The following is a 17,592-nucleotide window of genomic DNA, read 5'->3' on the forward strand; positions in this document are numbered from 1 at the left end:
TATGAAGGAAAAATACTGGAGTTTTTGGTACAAGACACAGCCAACCAATGCAAAGAAATAACATTGCGATATTGTCAAAACAACGACAAAACAACAAAATGTAACCGATTGGATTTCTCCACCGTCACAGAGAGATGTATTAAAGTGTAATTCTGTTATAAAACGGCCGTGGGGTGACGTCTGGTTGAACAGGTCTGGATTTCAACACATGATACATCTTCCTAAATATTACACGGAATCAATGTGTCATGATGTCACCGGCTCCTCTCTCTCTCTCTGTCTGTCCCTCTCTCTCTCTCGCTCTCTCCCTCCCTCTCTCTCTCTGTCTCTCTCTCTGTCTCTCTCTCTCTCTCTCTCGCTCTCTCTCTCTCTCTCTCTCTCACACTGTCCCCCCCCTCTCTCTCTCTCTCTCTCTCTCTCCACGATGTGCAGCATGACCTGCCTGTCGCCATGCACCCCACCTCTCTCTCTCTCTTTCTCTCTCACTCTGTCCCTCTCTCTCTTTCCATATCTCCAACTCTCTCTCTTTCCATATCTCCAACTCTCTCTCTCTGTCTCTTTCCATATCTCCAACTCTCTCTCTCTCTCTTTCTCTCTCACTCTGTCCCTCTCTCTCTCTCAGTCTCTTTCCATATCTCCAACTCTCTCTCTCAGTCTCTTTCCATATCTCCAACTCTCTCTCTCTCTCTTTCTCTCTCACTCTGTCCCTCTCTCTCTCTCTTTCCATATCTACAACTCTCCCTCTCTCTCTCCTTCTCCCTCTCTCTTTCCATATTTCCATCTCCATCTCTCTCTCACTCGTGTTACACTATACCTACACTCCAGTACATCAGTCCATTAAGTAGAGAGGGAAAAGATCTGAAGCAGAGGAGATGGATGAGGGGTAGGAGGAAGGAATATGGTGGATAATCACAATGCTGTCGTTTATATATCGAATGCTGTCCTGCTTTCTGTCTGTTTGCTGTGTCGGACACATGTAAAGCCAAACACAAATTTCCATTCCAACAAGAAGGGAATTTGAATCTTAACGTGACTTCCCTGGTCACCTAAACAAACAAAGGTTCACATAAATCAATAAAAACCTGGTTGAATGGTTTCTGGTTCCTACCTGTATAATGGACATCCTGCTACTGGGGGTATCTGTGGTGTTAGTCACCGGGCCAGTGAAGGACGTGTGACAGCCGACGCCGTGGCCCTGTCCCTGGGGCACCGACAGGTTGTTGGCCGTGGGCTTGAGGTACATGACCTCCGACCTGGGCGAGCTCAGCGGCAGCCGCGTCTGGTAATCGAAATACATGGGGGAGGTGGCGAGCGACGGGGAGCTCACCACGTTCATGACGTTCATGGCGTCCCGTTCCTCCACCTCGCTCTGAACTAGCATGATGTCATTCTTGTTGATCTTCTTCTTCTTGCCTTTGCCCAGCTGCGGGTGAGAGTACTCCGCGATGCGGCAGTTGTACGTCCTGATCTCCTTGTTCTCCCGTTTGCACTTCACGGCGATGGTTACCATGGCAGCCAGCAGCATCATAGAGATGATGGATAAGGTGACGATGAGAGGCAGCGAGGTGTCCCAGTTGTGATGCTCTTCGTTGATGTGGGGCTCGCCGCCCGGCAGCGGTCCGCTGTAGGCCTTGACGATGAGGCGTGCGGCGGTGGTGAGGGTGGGCTTCCCGTGGTCCATCACCCTGATGATCAGCTCCACCGTGGGGCTGACGTCCTCCCAGAAGGGGTGGGCGGTCCGTACCTCGCCCGTCACCGGGTCCATCTCGAACAGATGCTCCTCGTTACCGTCGGAGATCTCGTAGGTCAACCGCCCGCTCTCGCCGTAATCGTTGTCGACCGCCCTCACCGTGGTGACGACGTAACCTACGCCGACGTTCCGTGGCACGTGGATCTCCGCCGTGTCGTTCAGGAGCAGCGGGAGAACGATGACGGGGATATTGTCGTTAACGTCTAAGACGCTGACCCTGACCGTGGTGTTGCTCTCCAGGTGAGGAGACCCAGCATCCTTCGCCAAGACCTTAAAATCAAAGAATTTGATTTGTTCGTAGTTGAATGACCTCACGGCGTAGATTGCCCCGTTGGCCGCGTTCACGTTCACAAAGGTGTTGACGTCTCCTCCGCTCACGTTGGAGTTGAGGATGGAGTAGAACACGGTTCCGTTCTGGCCCAGGTCCGGGTCTAGAGCGAGGACGGAACCCAGATACTCCCCGGGGATGTTGTTCTCCGGCACCTGGAGCAGATACACAGCTTTGGTGAAACGCGGAACGTTATCGTTCTCGTCGAGAATCTTCACCGTGAACGACTTGGTGGAGTTAAGGGGCGGCGTGCCGTTGTCCTTGGCGACGATGGTGACGTTGTACTCGTCCTGCTGTTCTCTGTCCAGAGGCCTGTCCGTCACCACGGTGTAGAAGTTGTCGTAGTTCTCCTCTAGTTTAAACGGAACGTTCCCCAGGACTCTACACTGGAGCTTCCCGTTCCTCCCAGAGTCTTTATCCGTGACTCTGACCAGGGCGATGACCGTGCCTGGTGGGGCTGCCTCGCTAATGGCCCCCTGCCTCACAGACACAAACCCTATGGAGGGCCAGTTGTCATTCCTGTCGATCACATTCACAGTTACTTTACAGTGGCCTGGGATGGGGTTAGGGCCTAAATCCTTAGCCTGAACATCTATTTCTATAATAGGGTTCTCCTCGTAGTCAATCTCTCCTTGGATTTTTATGACTCCCGTTCTAGAATCTATAGAGAAGAGTTCTCTGATTCTATCCGGGGCGTAGCCGCTGAATGAATACACCACCTGACCATTGGAACCCTCGTCTGGGTCTGTGGCATTTAAATCTATCAATACTTTCCCAGGTGGGGAGTTTTCTGGGATTTCTACAACATAAGAGGGCTGTTCAAACACAGGGCTGTTATCGTTAGAGTCAATAACTTTTACATTAATCTGCATGGTTCCTGATCTGGGATACTCCCCGCCGTCCGTAGCGGTTAGGATGAGGGTGTGATGGTTACGTTCCTCCCGGTCTAACGGCCGTTGAATAACTAACTCGGGAAATTTAGTTCCGTCCCCGCGGGATTTTACATCCAGAGAAAACAGATTGTAGTCGTCTCGTGTGATCTGGTAGGTTTTTAGCCCGTTCTCCCCAGCGTCCGGGTCATGAGCGCTAGTAAGCGGGAAGCGGGTGCCCGGGGCAGCGTTCTCAGAAATGTCAATATCAATCTGATCGGAAGGGAACGTGGGCGAGTTGTCGTTGATGTCGACTATATCTACCTTAATCATGCAGATCTCTTTGTCGTTAGCAAATACCTCCATGGAGAGCTGACATTTGGGGTTCCGCCGACACAGTGTTTCCCTGTCGATGCGCTGCTTGGTATAGAGCAGCCCGCTCTCAGGGTCCACATCGATGAGATGCGGTGCTGAATTCTCCAGAACTCTGAAGTTTGATTTTTTCCCTTGTCCTCCTTGCCCGAGACCGAGTTTAGCATCTTTAGCGATGTTGCCTATAACCGTCCCCGGTCCTTGTTCTTCGTTAACGGAATAATTCAAGTTTTTCAAAGCCAGGGCTTGAGCCCAAAGGAGAAGGAAAAATAAAATGGAAAGATACATCCTTCGGTGAGAGGTTTTTTAATTTCGAGCGATTTTGTTTTTTACGCCTCCGACTCCGACCTGTTGATTTCTCCAACACAAAATGGGTGATTTCTACCATTCAGGATCAAACACACAGTTCCGTTCATCGTGGAATGTAGAAGTCATTCTAGAGCACCGATTTAAATTTCCCTTTTTCTCTCTCTCTCTCTCTCTCTCGCTCTCCTTTCCCTTATAGAAAACGATGGTGCTCGTGGACACCTAATTTAAATTCAGTTGAACGCCTAGGGCTCATCTCAGGAATAATCGTAACCCGGTCTGTCTCCAACCGGATAGAATAGCCGTTATGCGTTCCCGTTGCTCTCTCTGTCGCTCTCTTACCTGAAACACAAAAGGGGGGTGAATAGTATTCTATGTTAATAAAGTGTATTTATATATCAATATACTAGACATAATGAACCGTCTCGACTTGATAATTATATCCTTAGCTATGGGTGAATATGCAGTGACTGAGTCCTTCAACATGAAACGCACAACTAATGCGTAAATCATTGCCACAATGGATGGGGATAGCCTGTCAATTAGGTAACCTTGAGAAGCGTCGGGGAGGCGCAGTGCTAATGATACACAATACTGCTTTGTGTTGTTGTCCTTTGGATCGTATGGATATGTAATCTATAAACTATCCGTGTGTTGTAGGAAATCTGACACATGCGCTTCAGTAGGATATTCAAATTGGTTATTAGGATGTAGATGACAACGGTCATAAGTATGAATAAATATGTCATTTTTTCCCTGTGACACATTCGGCAGTTTATAACTAAAGAAACAGACGAATGTATAGCCATATCTAAATCAATAGCTATATAGCCGCCCGATTTGAGTAACCCTTATGAATAGGAACGCGTTAAAATGAGCCTCTTACACGCATTACCAAATTAGCATAATCCGCCTATTTAAAACGATCCAAAGGGAAATCATAACTAGCGAGACACAAAACAAGACTAGAATCAAGCCTCCTATTTATTCCGTTCCAGCTCTTCTGGGCTGGCGAGGCTCGTGGCGTCTCAGAAGCTGTTGCATCAACACCGAGAGACAGGAGAGGTTTGGTAAAAACTCCCGTTATCCGTTTGAAACGCCTTATAGCCTGCCTGGTGAGAATATCAATCCTATAGGAAACACCTGCGCTACGACAGTAGACCAGAGTACGGGTAAAACACATCCACTTACCGAAAGGTATCAGGTTAAATACAAAATAGCCAATAATCCCTGGTTTTGGTTTATGTTAAAACCCAATCCCCTCGCTTGGTCTGTCACCCTGCTATTCCTTCTCCGGGTGGTGAGAATGAAGCCAGCAACCAGCTCCGACCGACGCAGACAGACTAGCAGCGCTACGAGTGGTGCGGGTGCAGCTACCGAAGTAGAAGTGCTCCACAAAAAAAGTATGACTGTAATGTCAATGAGCTCGTTCCGTTCTCCTCTCCGTTCTCCCGGTGCGGCTGATTAGAATGCAGAGGCTTGCCTTCCCCTTCGCGGTGAGTCACCGGATCCTTCGAGGAGAATGTTTCTGAGAGAAGAGCTGTGAAGATTCCAAATGGAAAATATAGATCCACGGTGGTTATTAGAGACGTGTTTACCGGTCCGGTGAGCTGCACTGATGCCCGGGTTACACGTTCCCGTATAGCGGCACGTTCTTGTCGGTTCTCACTCTCCGGTTTAAAAGACAGACAGACAGCGGTGGGTTATGGTCAATGTCTCAATAATAACAGTCCTATTCAAAACGTTCCACAGTTGATTGTCATATTGTCTGTAAACGTAGGTAGCCTGTAAATTGTCCTTGTCATTAAAAAAAAAAAAAACTGTTTATAAAGAAAACTGACGGTTGGATTATTATGTTACTCGTGCGGGTCTGTTCATTCCCGTTGCACCGCTTCTCTCGGACTAAACTCTGCTCAACTCATGGTGCGTTAAACATTCCTACCGATGCAACGCTAACCAATAGATTTGAAGAGGTGGGTACGACTCTCGGCCTATAGGAGTTCACCGTGTCCGTAACAAGGGAGGGATTTAAAAACCAGTTGACAGAATACAGATTGGTAGGTGGTCCCTAGGCGCAACCGACACGAACAGAATGGATAGTCCTTCGGTTCCTCTGCTTTCCATTTTCAAAAATTCAAAAACAGACACGGTTTTGATTTGAACCTATCTACCTAGCAGCTGTTTAGGACTATATTTGGTTGCCTATTTGAGCTAGACGGATCGTTCCGTTTTTCGCCACGTGGTGTTAGTTCATATCTTAGAGCCTATTTATGTATTAACATAGCCTACCATTTTTTTCCGAGAACAAGTTTAACTTGTGGGTTGTGTGTGTGTGTGTGTCCTATGATAACATCATGTAGTTGTTCGATCATCTCTTTCAGTACAAGGACAGATGGTGTTTGATATAATGATTTGATATGTAGGAAATGGAGCTCAGACGTGACTGATTGATTATGGTCGCGTTTATGCTGTGTGTGTGTGTGTTCTCTCACATGCATATATTTATGTTATTCAGAAGAACTAGTTAAAAAAAAATGAAACTTTTATGTCTGCTTGATGCCCCGGTAATAACCTCGACCGCAGATAGAACTGTGTATGAACCCAGCGTGTGTCCGTACAGGGCGAGGCAGTAGGCCCAGGCTGTTTCTAACGGATCAGGACTATATAAACTATAAACATACTTCACCTCGCCTCATGAATACCTCGGGTTATTACTGTTGAATAATGCCTCCTTCTGCCCAGACGGCATCGTTCACAGTCTGCTGGGATGAAGTCTACACATTTACACAGTGGTTTTGTTTTGGGGGGGGGGGGTTGTTTCTCAACCATGTCCAATATGCTGTGAGTGTGTGTTTGTTTAGTGCGTGTTTGGTGTGTGTGTGTGTTTAGTGTTTGTGTGTGTGTTTAGTGGGTGGGTGGGTGTGTGTTTAGTTTGTGTGTGTGTGTTTAGTATGTATGTGTGTGTTTAGTGTTTGTGTGTGTTTGTTTAGTGCGTGTTTGGTGTGTGTGTGTGTGTGTTTAGTGTTTGTGTGTGTGTTTAGTGGGTGGGTGTGTGTGTGTTTAGTTTGTGTGTGTGTGTTTAGTATGCATGTGTGTGTTTAGTGTGTGGGTGTGTTTAGTGTGTGTGTGTGTTTTCAGTGTGTGTGTGTGTTTAGTGAGTGTTTGTGTGTTTAGTGGGTGTTTGTGTGTTTAGGGTGTGTGTGTTTGTTTAGTGTGTGTTTAGTGTTTGTGTGTGTTTAGTGAGTGTTTGTGTGTTTAGTGAGTGTTTGTGGGTGTGTGTGTGTTTAGTGTTTGTGTGTGTTTAGTGAGTGTTTGTGTATGTGTGTTTGTTTAATGTGCGTTTGTTTGTGTTTAGTGGGTGTGTGTGTTTAGTGTTGTGTGTTTGTTTGTGTGTGTTTGTTTGTGTTTAGTGTGTGTGTGTTTGTTTAGTGCGTGTTTGGTGTGTGTGTGTGTGTGTTTAGTGTTTGTGTGTGTGTTTAGTGAGTGTGTGTGTTTAGTGGGTGGGTGTGTGTGTGTTTAGTTTGTGTGTGTGTGTTTAGTATGTATGTGTGTGTTTAGTGTGTGGGTGTGTGTGTGTGTGTGTGTGTTTAGTGTGTGTGTGTGTGTTTAGTGTGTGTGTGTGTTTAGTGTGTGTGTGTGTCGCTGCTACACTGTATGACCATGGCCTTAACACAACGGCGGCAGTCTGGAGGAAAATCAACCACCAGCCCTGATGAAATGTCACCAAAGCCGTGTGAGATAAAGCAGACCGTTAGCAGCTTCCTCCATTAGCTCAATTAAATGGCCGCAAGGAGAGGTTCCTACGGAAACCGGCATTGGAGGCGGCCGGACTGAATAGCTACATTAAAACACAATTTCGCAAATTACATTTCAATTTAATGGCGACAGTCTTTCTTCAGGTAATGAGAGTGAATGCTTGTTGTGGAGCGCAGGCTAGGTGGTGGCACATTTAGAAAACATGGAAAGCCTCTCTTTTTGCATATATCGCCCTCTTTTTCTCATTCTCACTCTCCCTCTCTACCTTTCTCTTTGTCTTTTTCTCCCTTTTCTCTCTCTCTCTCTGTCTCTCTCTCTCTCTCTCCCCCTTCTCTATTTCTCTCTGTCTCTCTCTGTCTCTCTCTGTCGCTCTCTCTCTTTCTCTTTCTATCTCTATTTCTCTCTCTCTGTCTCTCTTTCTCTTTCTTTCTCTCTGTCTCTCTCTATCTCTATTTCTCTCTCTCTGTCTCTCTCTGTCTCTCCCTGTCTCTCTCTGTCTCTCTCTCTCTCTCTCTCTCTCTCTCTCTCTCCCCTCTCTCTATCTCTATTTCTCTCTCTCTCTCTGTCTCTCTGTCGCTCTCTCTCTCTCTGTCTCTCTCTGTCTCTCTCTGTCTGTCTGTCTCTCTCTCTCTCTCTCTCTCTCTCTCTATTTCTCTATTTCTCTATTTCTCTCTCCACTTCTCTTTCCCTCTCTAGGTGGGATTTTACGTGGGCAGAAAATGCTTTTTTCTGTGCAGGAGAATTCTCCAAGGAGGTTATTTCTCCAGGTCTCAGTGCCCTTTTCACCAGCGTTTCCATGTTCTCTGTGAGCGTGTCCTAAAATGCCCCCTTTTCCTACTACTACTGGCTAGGGCCATTGGAGTTCTGGTCCAAAGTAGTGCACTATACACGGAGTGGACAAAACATTAGGAACACCTGCTCTTTCCATGACATAAACTGACCAGGTGAATCCAGGTGAAAGTTATGATCCCTGATTGGTCACTTCAAATCAGTCTAGATGAAGGGGAGGAGACGGGTTAAAGGAGGATTTTTAAGCCTTGAGACAATTGAGGCATGGATTGTGTCTGTGTTGCCATTAAGAGTGTGAATGGGCAAGACAACACATTTATGTGCCTTTGAAAGGGGTAAAAGGTTACCTCCCAGGCACATCCCACTGTAGAGAGGACGACAATCCTATAGCCTGGGTTACCTACCAACTCTCAGTGTTTATCTAATCCTATAGCCTGTGTTACCAACCAACTCTCAGTGTTTATCTAATCCTATAGCCTGTGTTACCTACCAACTCTCAGTGTTTATCTAATCCTATAGCCTGGGTTACCAACCAACTCTCAGTGTTTATATAATCCTATAGCCTGGGTTACCAACCAACTCTCAGTGTTTATCTAATCCTATAGCCTGTGTTACCTACCAACTCTCAGTGTTTATATAATCCCATAGCATGGGTTACCTACCAACTCTCAGTGTTTATCTAATCCTATAGCCTGGGTTACCTACCAACTCTCAGTGTTTATCTAATCCTATAGCCTGGGTTACCAACCAACTCTCAGTGTTTATATAATCCTATAGCCTGGGTTACCAACCAACTCTCAGTGTTTATCTAATCCTATATCCTGGGTTACCTATCAACTTTTAGTGTTTATCTAATCATATAGCCTGGGTTACCTACCACCTCTCAGTGTTTATCTAATCCTATAGCCTGGGTTACCTACCACCTCTCTCTCAGTGTTTATCTAATCATATAGCCTGGGTTACCTACCACCTCTCAGTGTTTATCTAATCCTATAGCCTGGGTTACCTATCACCTCTCAGTGTTTATCTAATCCTATAGCCTGGGTTACCTACCACCTCTCAGTGTTTATCTAATCCTATAGCCTGGGTTACCTACCACCTCTCTCTCAGTGTTTATCTAATCATATAGCCTGGGTTACCTACCACCTCTCAGTGTTTATCTAATCCTATAGCCTGGGTTACCTATCACCTCTCAGTGTTTATCTAATCCTATAGCCTGGGTTACCTACCACCTCTCAGTGTTTATCTAATCCTATAGCCTGGGTTACCTACCACCTCTCAGTGTTTATCTAATCCTATAGCCTGGGTTACCTACCACCTCTCAGTGTTTATCTAATCCTATAGCCTGGGTTACCTACCACCTCTCAGTGTTTATCTAATCCTATAGCCTGGGTTACCTACCACCTCTCAGTGTTTATCTAATGCTATAGCCTGGGTTACCTACCTCTCTCTCAGTGTTTATCTAATCCTATAGCCTGGGTTACCTACCACCTCTCTCTCAGTATTTATCTAATCCTATAGCCTGGGTTACCTACCACCTCTCTCTCAGTGTTTATCTAATCCTATAGCCTGGGTTACCTACCACCTCTCAGTGTTTATCTAATCCTATAGCCTGGGTTACCTACCACCTCTCAGTGTTTATCTAATCCTATAGCCTGGGTTACCTACCACCTCTCAGTGTTTATCTAATCCTATAGCCTGGGTTACCTACCTCTCTCTCAGTGTTTATCTAATCCTATAGCCTGGGTTACCTACCACCTCTCTCTCAGTGTTTATCTAATCCTACAGCTTTGATATAATGAGACTAGAATGACGTTATTTTCCTCCAAACAGAATAAAGGAGAACCTTGCTGTGTAAAGGTCCCTCTGCCTGTATGAGATACAGAACAGTTTACTTTCCATTGACTTCAACACACGGAATGCACTCATTCAAATTCACAATAACGACTCAATGCAGAACACTGACAAACCGGCAACGCCTCAGCAGCATTACGTTTAGGGACGCAGTCCTGATGGTTCCCTATTCCCTACGTAGTGCACCCTATTCCCTACGTTGTGCCCCCTATTCCCTACATAGTGCACCCTATTCCCTACGTAGTGCACCCTATTCCCTAGGTAGTGCACCCTATTCCCTACGTTGTGCCCCCTATTCCCTACATAGTGCACCCTATTCCCTACATAGTGCACCCTATTCCCTACATAGTGCACCCTATTCCCTACATAGTGCACCCTATTCCCTACATAGTGCACCCTATTCCCTATGTTGTGCCCCCTATTCCCTACGTAGTGCCCCTTATTCCCTACGTAGTGCACCCTATTCCCTACGTAGTGCACCCTATTCCCTACGCAGTGCATCCTATTCCCTACATAGTGAACCCTATTCCCTACATAGTGCACCCTATTCCCTACATAGTGAACCCTATTCCCTATGTTAAATGTAGTGCACTACAATAGGATAGGGTGTCATAGAGGACGTATTGTAACAGAGATGGCGAAGAGACACTACAATAGGATAGGGTGTCGTAGAGGACGTATTGTAACAGAGATGGTGAAGGGGCAGGCGGGACACTTATACTAAACCATCTAATTAAAGGCTGCTGCTTCTTCAGAGCAGGTAGAGATTTCTCACCAGAGGACGTGGCTCTCTTCTTCTCACAATCAAATTGCTTAGAGAGAATGAAGACCATACAAAGAGACACGCACACGCACACACACACACACACACACACATACACCCACACACACACACACACACACACACACACACACACACACACACACACACTGTGAAACTCCATGTGGAAACGCTATACAATCTGCATGCACCCAGGGTCTCTCAAAGCCTCATGCCAATAATCATTGTACCTGGAGAAGGAACGAGAGATGGAGGGGGTGAAAGAGAGTGAGATGGAGGGAGAGAAAGAGAGTGAGATGGAGGGAGAGAAAGAGAGAGAGATGGAGGGAGAGAAAGAGAGAGAGAGATGGAGGGAGAGATGGATGAGAGAAAGAGAGTGAGATGGAGGGAGAGAAAGAGAGAGATGGAGGGAGAGATGGAGGGAGAGAAAGAGAGAGAGATGGAGGGAGAGAAAGAGAGAGAGATGGAGGGAGGGAGAGAGAGAGATGGAGGAAGAGAAAGAGAGAGATGGAGGGAGAGAAAGAGAGAGATGGAGGGAGGGAGAGAAAGAGAGAGAGATGGAGGGAGTGAAAGAGAGAGATGGATGTCATTCCTGTCAGGTGCTGTAGGTGTCCTGGAGGGCAGGTAGTTTGCCCCCGATGATGCGTTGTGCAGACCGTACCACCCTCTGGAGAGCCCTGCGGTTGCGGTCAGTGCATTTTTCATACCAGGCGGTGATACAGCCCGACAGGATGCTCTTAATGGTGCATCTATAGAAGTTTGTGAGGGTTTTAGGTGCCAAGCCAAATCTCTTCAGCGTCCCGAGGTTGAAGAGGTGCTGTTGAGCCTTCTTCACAACACTGTGCATACACAGCATCTCTTCCTACCTGCAGAATGAACTCTTCTCTTCATCAGAGCTGCTTTCTTCCTGCAGGTTCTAGATAAGAGCCATAAAATATACATTCCAATTATTGTTTTGTCAGTTTGAAAACCCTGGGAAATAAAAAGATCAACCTTAATCAACGTGGCAGAACGGAACAACACACACACACACACACACACACACACACACACACACACACACACACACACACACACACACACACACACACACACACACACACACACACACACACACACACACACACACACACACACACACACACACACACACACACACACACACACACACACACACACACACACACACACACACACACACACACACACACACACACACACACGTGTGCGCACACACACATGCACATGCACACACACACGCGAACACACACACATGCACACACACATGCACACACACACTTGAACACACACACGCGAACACACACACATGCACACACACATGCACATGCACACACACACGCGAACACACACACGCGAACACACACACATGCACACACACCTTTTCTCCAAGTATCCTTTGTCAACAGTTAATTAACGTTTGAGAGATTAAATTAGGAAACAAAACCGTAGAGTTTACCAAGGCGTTGAACGGGTTCACCACAAACTGACAAAGAGAAAAGCTCTGGAGAAAACAACACACAGAGACATCCTCTGTGTCCCAAATAGCTCCCTATTCCCTACATCGTGCACTACGCTTGACCAGAGTCCTGTGGGGTTAATAGGGGCCCATTTGGCACGCGGACAGACAGACGTTTAATCTTGACTTTTTCAACTGATGGCTTATTAATTCAGTTATTTTTTTTTCTTTCTTCAATTATACATCGGGAAAACAACGTCTTTTTTTTGCTAATTAGTTGTCTCTTTGAGACTCGACAGAGACGGCGTTCCATTGAGATTCAACAGGGTGCTGCTGCGTGCTACAGAGACCACAGACAGACCGTGTAAAAGCCTCTCTCTTTGTTGAGACTGTACAAAGGGACAGCAGTCCCACCAGGTCGTCCATAGTTTATTATTCTAACTAACCACCAAGGAAACATGGGTAATTAACATATCTGAGGAGCAAGAAACCGCGTAGTTGATGTACCGACTGACAGAATGGTCAAGTACTGAGACGGACACTTAGTGTACAAAACGTAAAGAACAAAGTGGAGTCGCAGTTCAACGGCTCAGACACGAGAGGTATGTGGCAGGGTCTACAGGAAATCACGGACTGCAAAATGAAAACCTGCCAAGTCACGAACACCGATGTCTTGCTTCCAGACAAACTAAACACCTTCTTTGTCCGCTTCGAAGATAACACAGTGCCACCGACGCGTCCCGCTAACAAGGACAGCAGGCCCCGCCCCCTCTCGCCTTCCCCGTGGCCGACGTAAGACATTCAAACGTGTTAACCCTCGCAAGGCTGTTGGCCCAGACGGCATTCCTAGCAACGTCCTCAGAGCATGAGCAGACCAGCTGGCTGGAGTGTTTAAGGACATATTCAATCGCTCTCTATCGCAGTCTGCTGTCCTCACATGCTTCAAGATGGCCGGCATTGTTCCTGTACCCAAGAAGGTACAGGAACAACAACCACCTGACAACAACCACCTGAGCCACTGCCTGTTCACTACCATCCAGAAGGCGAGGTCAGTACAGGTGCATCAAAGCAGGGACCGAGAGACTGAAAAACAGCTTCTATCTCAAGGCCATCAGACTGTTAAACAGCCACCAATAACACAGAGAGACTGCTGCCTAAATACAGACTTGAAATCACTGGCCACTTTAATAAATGGATCACTAGTCACTTTAATAATGTTTACATATCCTACATTACCCATCTCATATGTATATACTGTATCTTATACCATCAACTGCATCTTGCCTATGCCGCACGGCCATCGCTCATCCAGATATTTATATGTACATATTCTCATTCCATCCCTTTAGATTTGTCTGTATTAGGTAGTTATTGTTAGGGAGTTGTTAGATATATTACTGCACTGTCGGAACTAGAAGCACAAGCATTTCACTGCGCTCACATTGACATCTGGTAACCGTGTGTATGTGACCAATGACATCTGCTAACCATGTGTATGTGACCAATGAAATCTGATAACCATGTGTATGTGATCAATAACATCTGCTAACCAGGTGTATGTGACCAATGAAATCTGATAACCGTGTGTATGTGATCAATAACATCTGATAACCATGTGACCAATGAAATCTGATAACCATGTGTATGTGACCAATGAAATCTGCTAACCATGTGTATGTGATCAATAACATCTGATAACCGTGTGTATGTGACCAATGAAATCTGATAACCATGTGTATGTGACCAATGAAATCTGCTAACCGTGTGTATGTGATCAATAACATCTGATAACCGTGTGTATGTGACCAATGAAATCTGCTAACCGTGTGTATGTGATCAATAACATCTGATAACCGTGTGTATGTGACCAATGACATTTGATTTGATTTGACCTTTCAAATGTTGCATTTTTTTTTTATTTTCTCCCTCAGAAAAGCCTCAATACGTCAGAACATGGACTCTACAAGGTGTTGACAGCGTTCCACAGGGATGCTGGCCCCACGTTGACTTTCAATGCTTCCCACAGTTGTGTCAAGTTGTCTGGATGTCCTTTGGGTGGTGGACCATTCATGATACACACAGGAAAGTGCTGAGAGTGAAAAACTCAGCAGCTTTAAAGTTCTTGACACAAACCGTGTGCCTGGCACCTACTACCGTAAGCCTCTCGAGGCTTAAAAATCCTTCTTTAATCTGTCTCCTCCCCTTCATCTACTCTGATTGAAGTGGATTTAAAAAGTGACATCAATAAGGGATCATAGCTGTCACCTGGATTCATCTGGTCCGTCTATGTCATGGAAAGAGCAGGTGTCCTTAATGTTTTTTACACTCATAGAGATACAGTGCCTTGCGAAAGTATTCGGCCCCCTTGAACCTTGCGACCTTTTGCCACATTTCAGGCTTCAAACATAAAGATATAAAACTGTATTTTTTTGTGAAGAATCAACAACAAGTGGGACACAATCATGAGTGGAACGTCTCAGGGCTGAATAATTTAGCACGCCCAATTTTTCAGTTTTTGATTTGTTAAAAAAGTTTGAAACATCCAATAAATGTCGTTCCACTTCATGATTGTGTCCCACTTGTTGTTGATTCTTCACAAAAAAATACAGTGTTATATCTTTATGTTTGAAGCCTGAAATGTGGCAAAAGGTCGCAAAGTTCAAGGGGGCCGAATACTTTCGCAAGGCACTGTATATACTGGCCCAGTCCCTGGTACTGAGATATATACTGGTCCAGTCCCTGGTACTGAGCTATATCATGGCCCAGTCCCTGGTACTGAGATATATACTGGCCAAGTCCCTGGTACTGAGCTATATCATGGCCCATTCCCTGGTACTGAGATATATACTGGCCCAGTCCCTGGTACTGAGATATATACGGGCCCATTCCCTGGTACTGAGATATATACTGGCCCATTCCCTGGTACTGAGATATATACTGGCCCAGTCCCTGGTACTGAGCTATATCATGTCCCAGTCCCTGGTACTGAGATATACACTGGCCCAGTCCTTGGTACTGAGATATACACTGGCCCAGTCCTTGGTACTGAGATATATACTGGCCCAGTCCTTGGTACTGAGATATATACTGGCCCAGTCCTTGGTACTGAGATATATACTGGCCCAGTCCTTGGTACTGAGATATATACTGGCCCAGTCCCTGGTAATGAGATATATACTGGCCCAGTCCTACTGAGATATGATAATGGCCCAGTCCCCGGTACTGAGATATATACTGGCCCAGTCCTTGGTACTGAGATATATACTGTCCCAGTCCCTGGTACTGAGATACATACTGGCCCAGTCCCTGGTACTGAGATATACACTGGCCCAGTCCCTGGTACTGAGATATATACTGGCCCAGTCCCTGGTACTAAGATATACACTGGCCCAGTCCTACTGAGATATGATAATGGCCCAGTCCCTGAGATAAATACTGGCCAACTCCCTGGTACTGAGATATATACTGGCCCAGTCCCTGGTACTGAGATATATACTGGCCCATTCCCTGGTACTGAGATATATACTGGCCCAGTCCCTGGTACTGAGATATATACAGGCCCATTCCCTGGTACTGAGATATATACTGGCCCATTCCCTGGTACTGAGATATATACTGGCCCAGTCCCTGGTACTGAGCTATATCATGTCCCCGTCCCTGGTACTGAGATATACACTGGCCCAGTCCTTGGTACTGAGATATACACTGGCCCAGTCCTTGGTACTGAGATATATACTGGCCCAGTCCTTGGTACTGAGATATATACTGGCCCAGTCCTTGGTACTGAGATATATACTGGCCCAGTCCTTGGTACTGAGATATATACTGGCCCAGTCCCTGGTAATGAGATATATACTGGCCCAGTCCTACTGAGATATGATAATGGCCCAGTCCCCGGTACTGAGATATATACTGGCCCAGTCCTTGGTACTGAGATATATACTGTCCCAGTCCCTGGTACTGAGATACATACTGGCCCAGTCCCTGGTACTGAGATATACACTGGCCCAGTCCCTGGTACTGAGATATATACTGGCCCAGTCCCTGGTACTAAGATATACACTGGCCCAGTCCTACTGAGATATGATAATGGCCCAGTCCCTGAGATAAATACTGGCCAACTCCCTGGTACTGAGATATATACTGGCCCAGTCCCTGGTACTGAGATATATACTGGCCCAGTCCTACTGAGATATGATAATGGCCCAGTCCCCGGTACTGAGATATATACTGGCCCAGTCCCTGGTACTAAGATATATACTGGCCCAGTCCTACTGAGATATGATAATGGCCCAGTCCCCGGTACTGAGATATATACTGGCCCAGTCCCTGGTACTGAGATATATACTGGCCCAGTCCTACTGAGATATGATAATGGCCCAGTCCCCGGTACTGAGATATATACTGGCCTAGTCCCTGGTACTGAGATGTATACTGGCCCACTCCCTGGTACCGAGATATATACTGGCCCAGTCCCTGGTACTGAGATATATACTGGCCAGTCCCTGGTATGAGATTTATACTGGCCCAGTCCTACTGAGATATATCATGGCCCAGTCCCTGGTACTGAGATATATACTGGCCAGTCCCTGGTATGAGATATATACTGGCCCAGTCCTACTGAGATATATCATGGCCCAGTCCCTGGTACTGAGATATATACTGGCCCAGTCCTACTGAGATATATCATGGCCCAGTCCTACTGAGATATATCATGGCCCAGTCCCTGGTACTGAGATATATCATGGCCCAGTCCTACTGAGATATATCATGGCCCAGTCCTACTGAGATATATCATGGCCCAGTCCCTGGCACTGAGATATATCATGGCCCAGTCCTACTAAGATATATACTGGCCCAGTCCTACTGAGATATATCATGGCCCAGTCCCTGGTACTGAGATATTTCATGTCCCAGTCCTACTGAGATATATCATGGCCCAGTCCCTGGTACTGAGATATATCATGGCCCAGTCCTACCGAGATACAGTATATCATGGCCCAGTCCTACTGAGATATATCATGGCCCAGTCCTACTGAGATACAGTATATCATGGCCCAGTCCTACTGAGATATATCATGGCCCAGTCCTACTCAGATACAGTATATCAAGGCCCAGTCCTACTGAGATACAGTATATCATGGCCCAGTCCTACTGAGATACAGTATATCATGGCCCAGTCCTACTGAGATATATCATTGCCCAGTCCTACTGAGATATATCATGGCCCAGTCCTACTGAGATACAGTATATCATGGCCCAGTCCTACTGAGATATATCATGGCCCAGTCCTACTGAGATATATAATGG

At 46.3% G+C, this 17,592-nt stretch overlaps 1 protein-coding gene across 2 annotated transcripts in view; it reads right to left on the reverse strand.

Annotated features, from left to right (window-relative positions):
• Positions 1-5,544, reverse strand: part of LOC110495376 (protocadherin-17) — a 160,965-nt gene extending 155,421 nt beyond the window's left edge. Inside the window, exons 1-2 of one of the 2 annotated variants that reach the window (XM_036951466.1) lie at positions 4,817-5,544; positions 1,328-3,967 (exon numbers count right to left, since the gene is read on the reverse strand). In XM_036951466.1, coding sequence (XP_036807361.1) covers positions 1,328-3,607 — 2,280 coding nt within the window. In that variant the 5' untranslated portion in view covers positions 3,608-3,967; positions 4,817-5,544. Of the gene's footprint in view, positions 1-1,108; positions 3,968-4,816 lie in introns of both variants that reach the window. The other variant, XM_036951465.1, reaches the window with a different exon arrangement.
• Positions 5,545-17,592: the final 12,048 nt, after the last annotated feature.

Source organism: Oncorhynchus mykiss, chromosome 18, assembly GCF_013265735.2.
Source record: "Oncorhynchus mykiss isolate Arlee chromosome 18, USDA_OmykA_1.1, whole genome shotgun sequence".
In the NCBI taxonomy this organism is placed as follows: domain Eukaryota; kingdom Metazoa; phylum Chordata; class Actinopteri; order Salmoniformes; family Salmonidae; genus Oncorhynchus; species Oncorhynchus mykiss.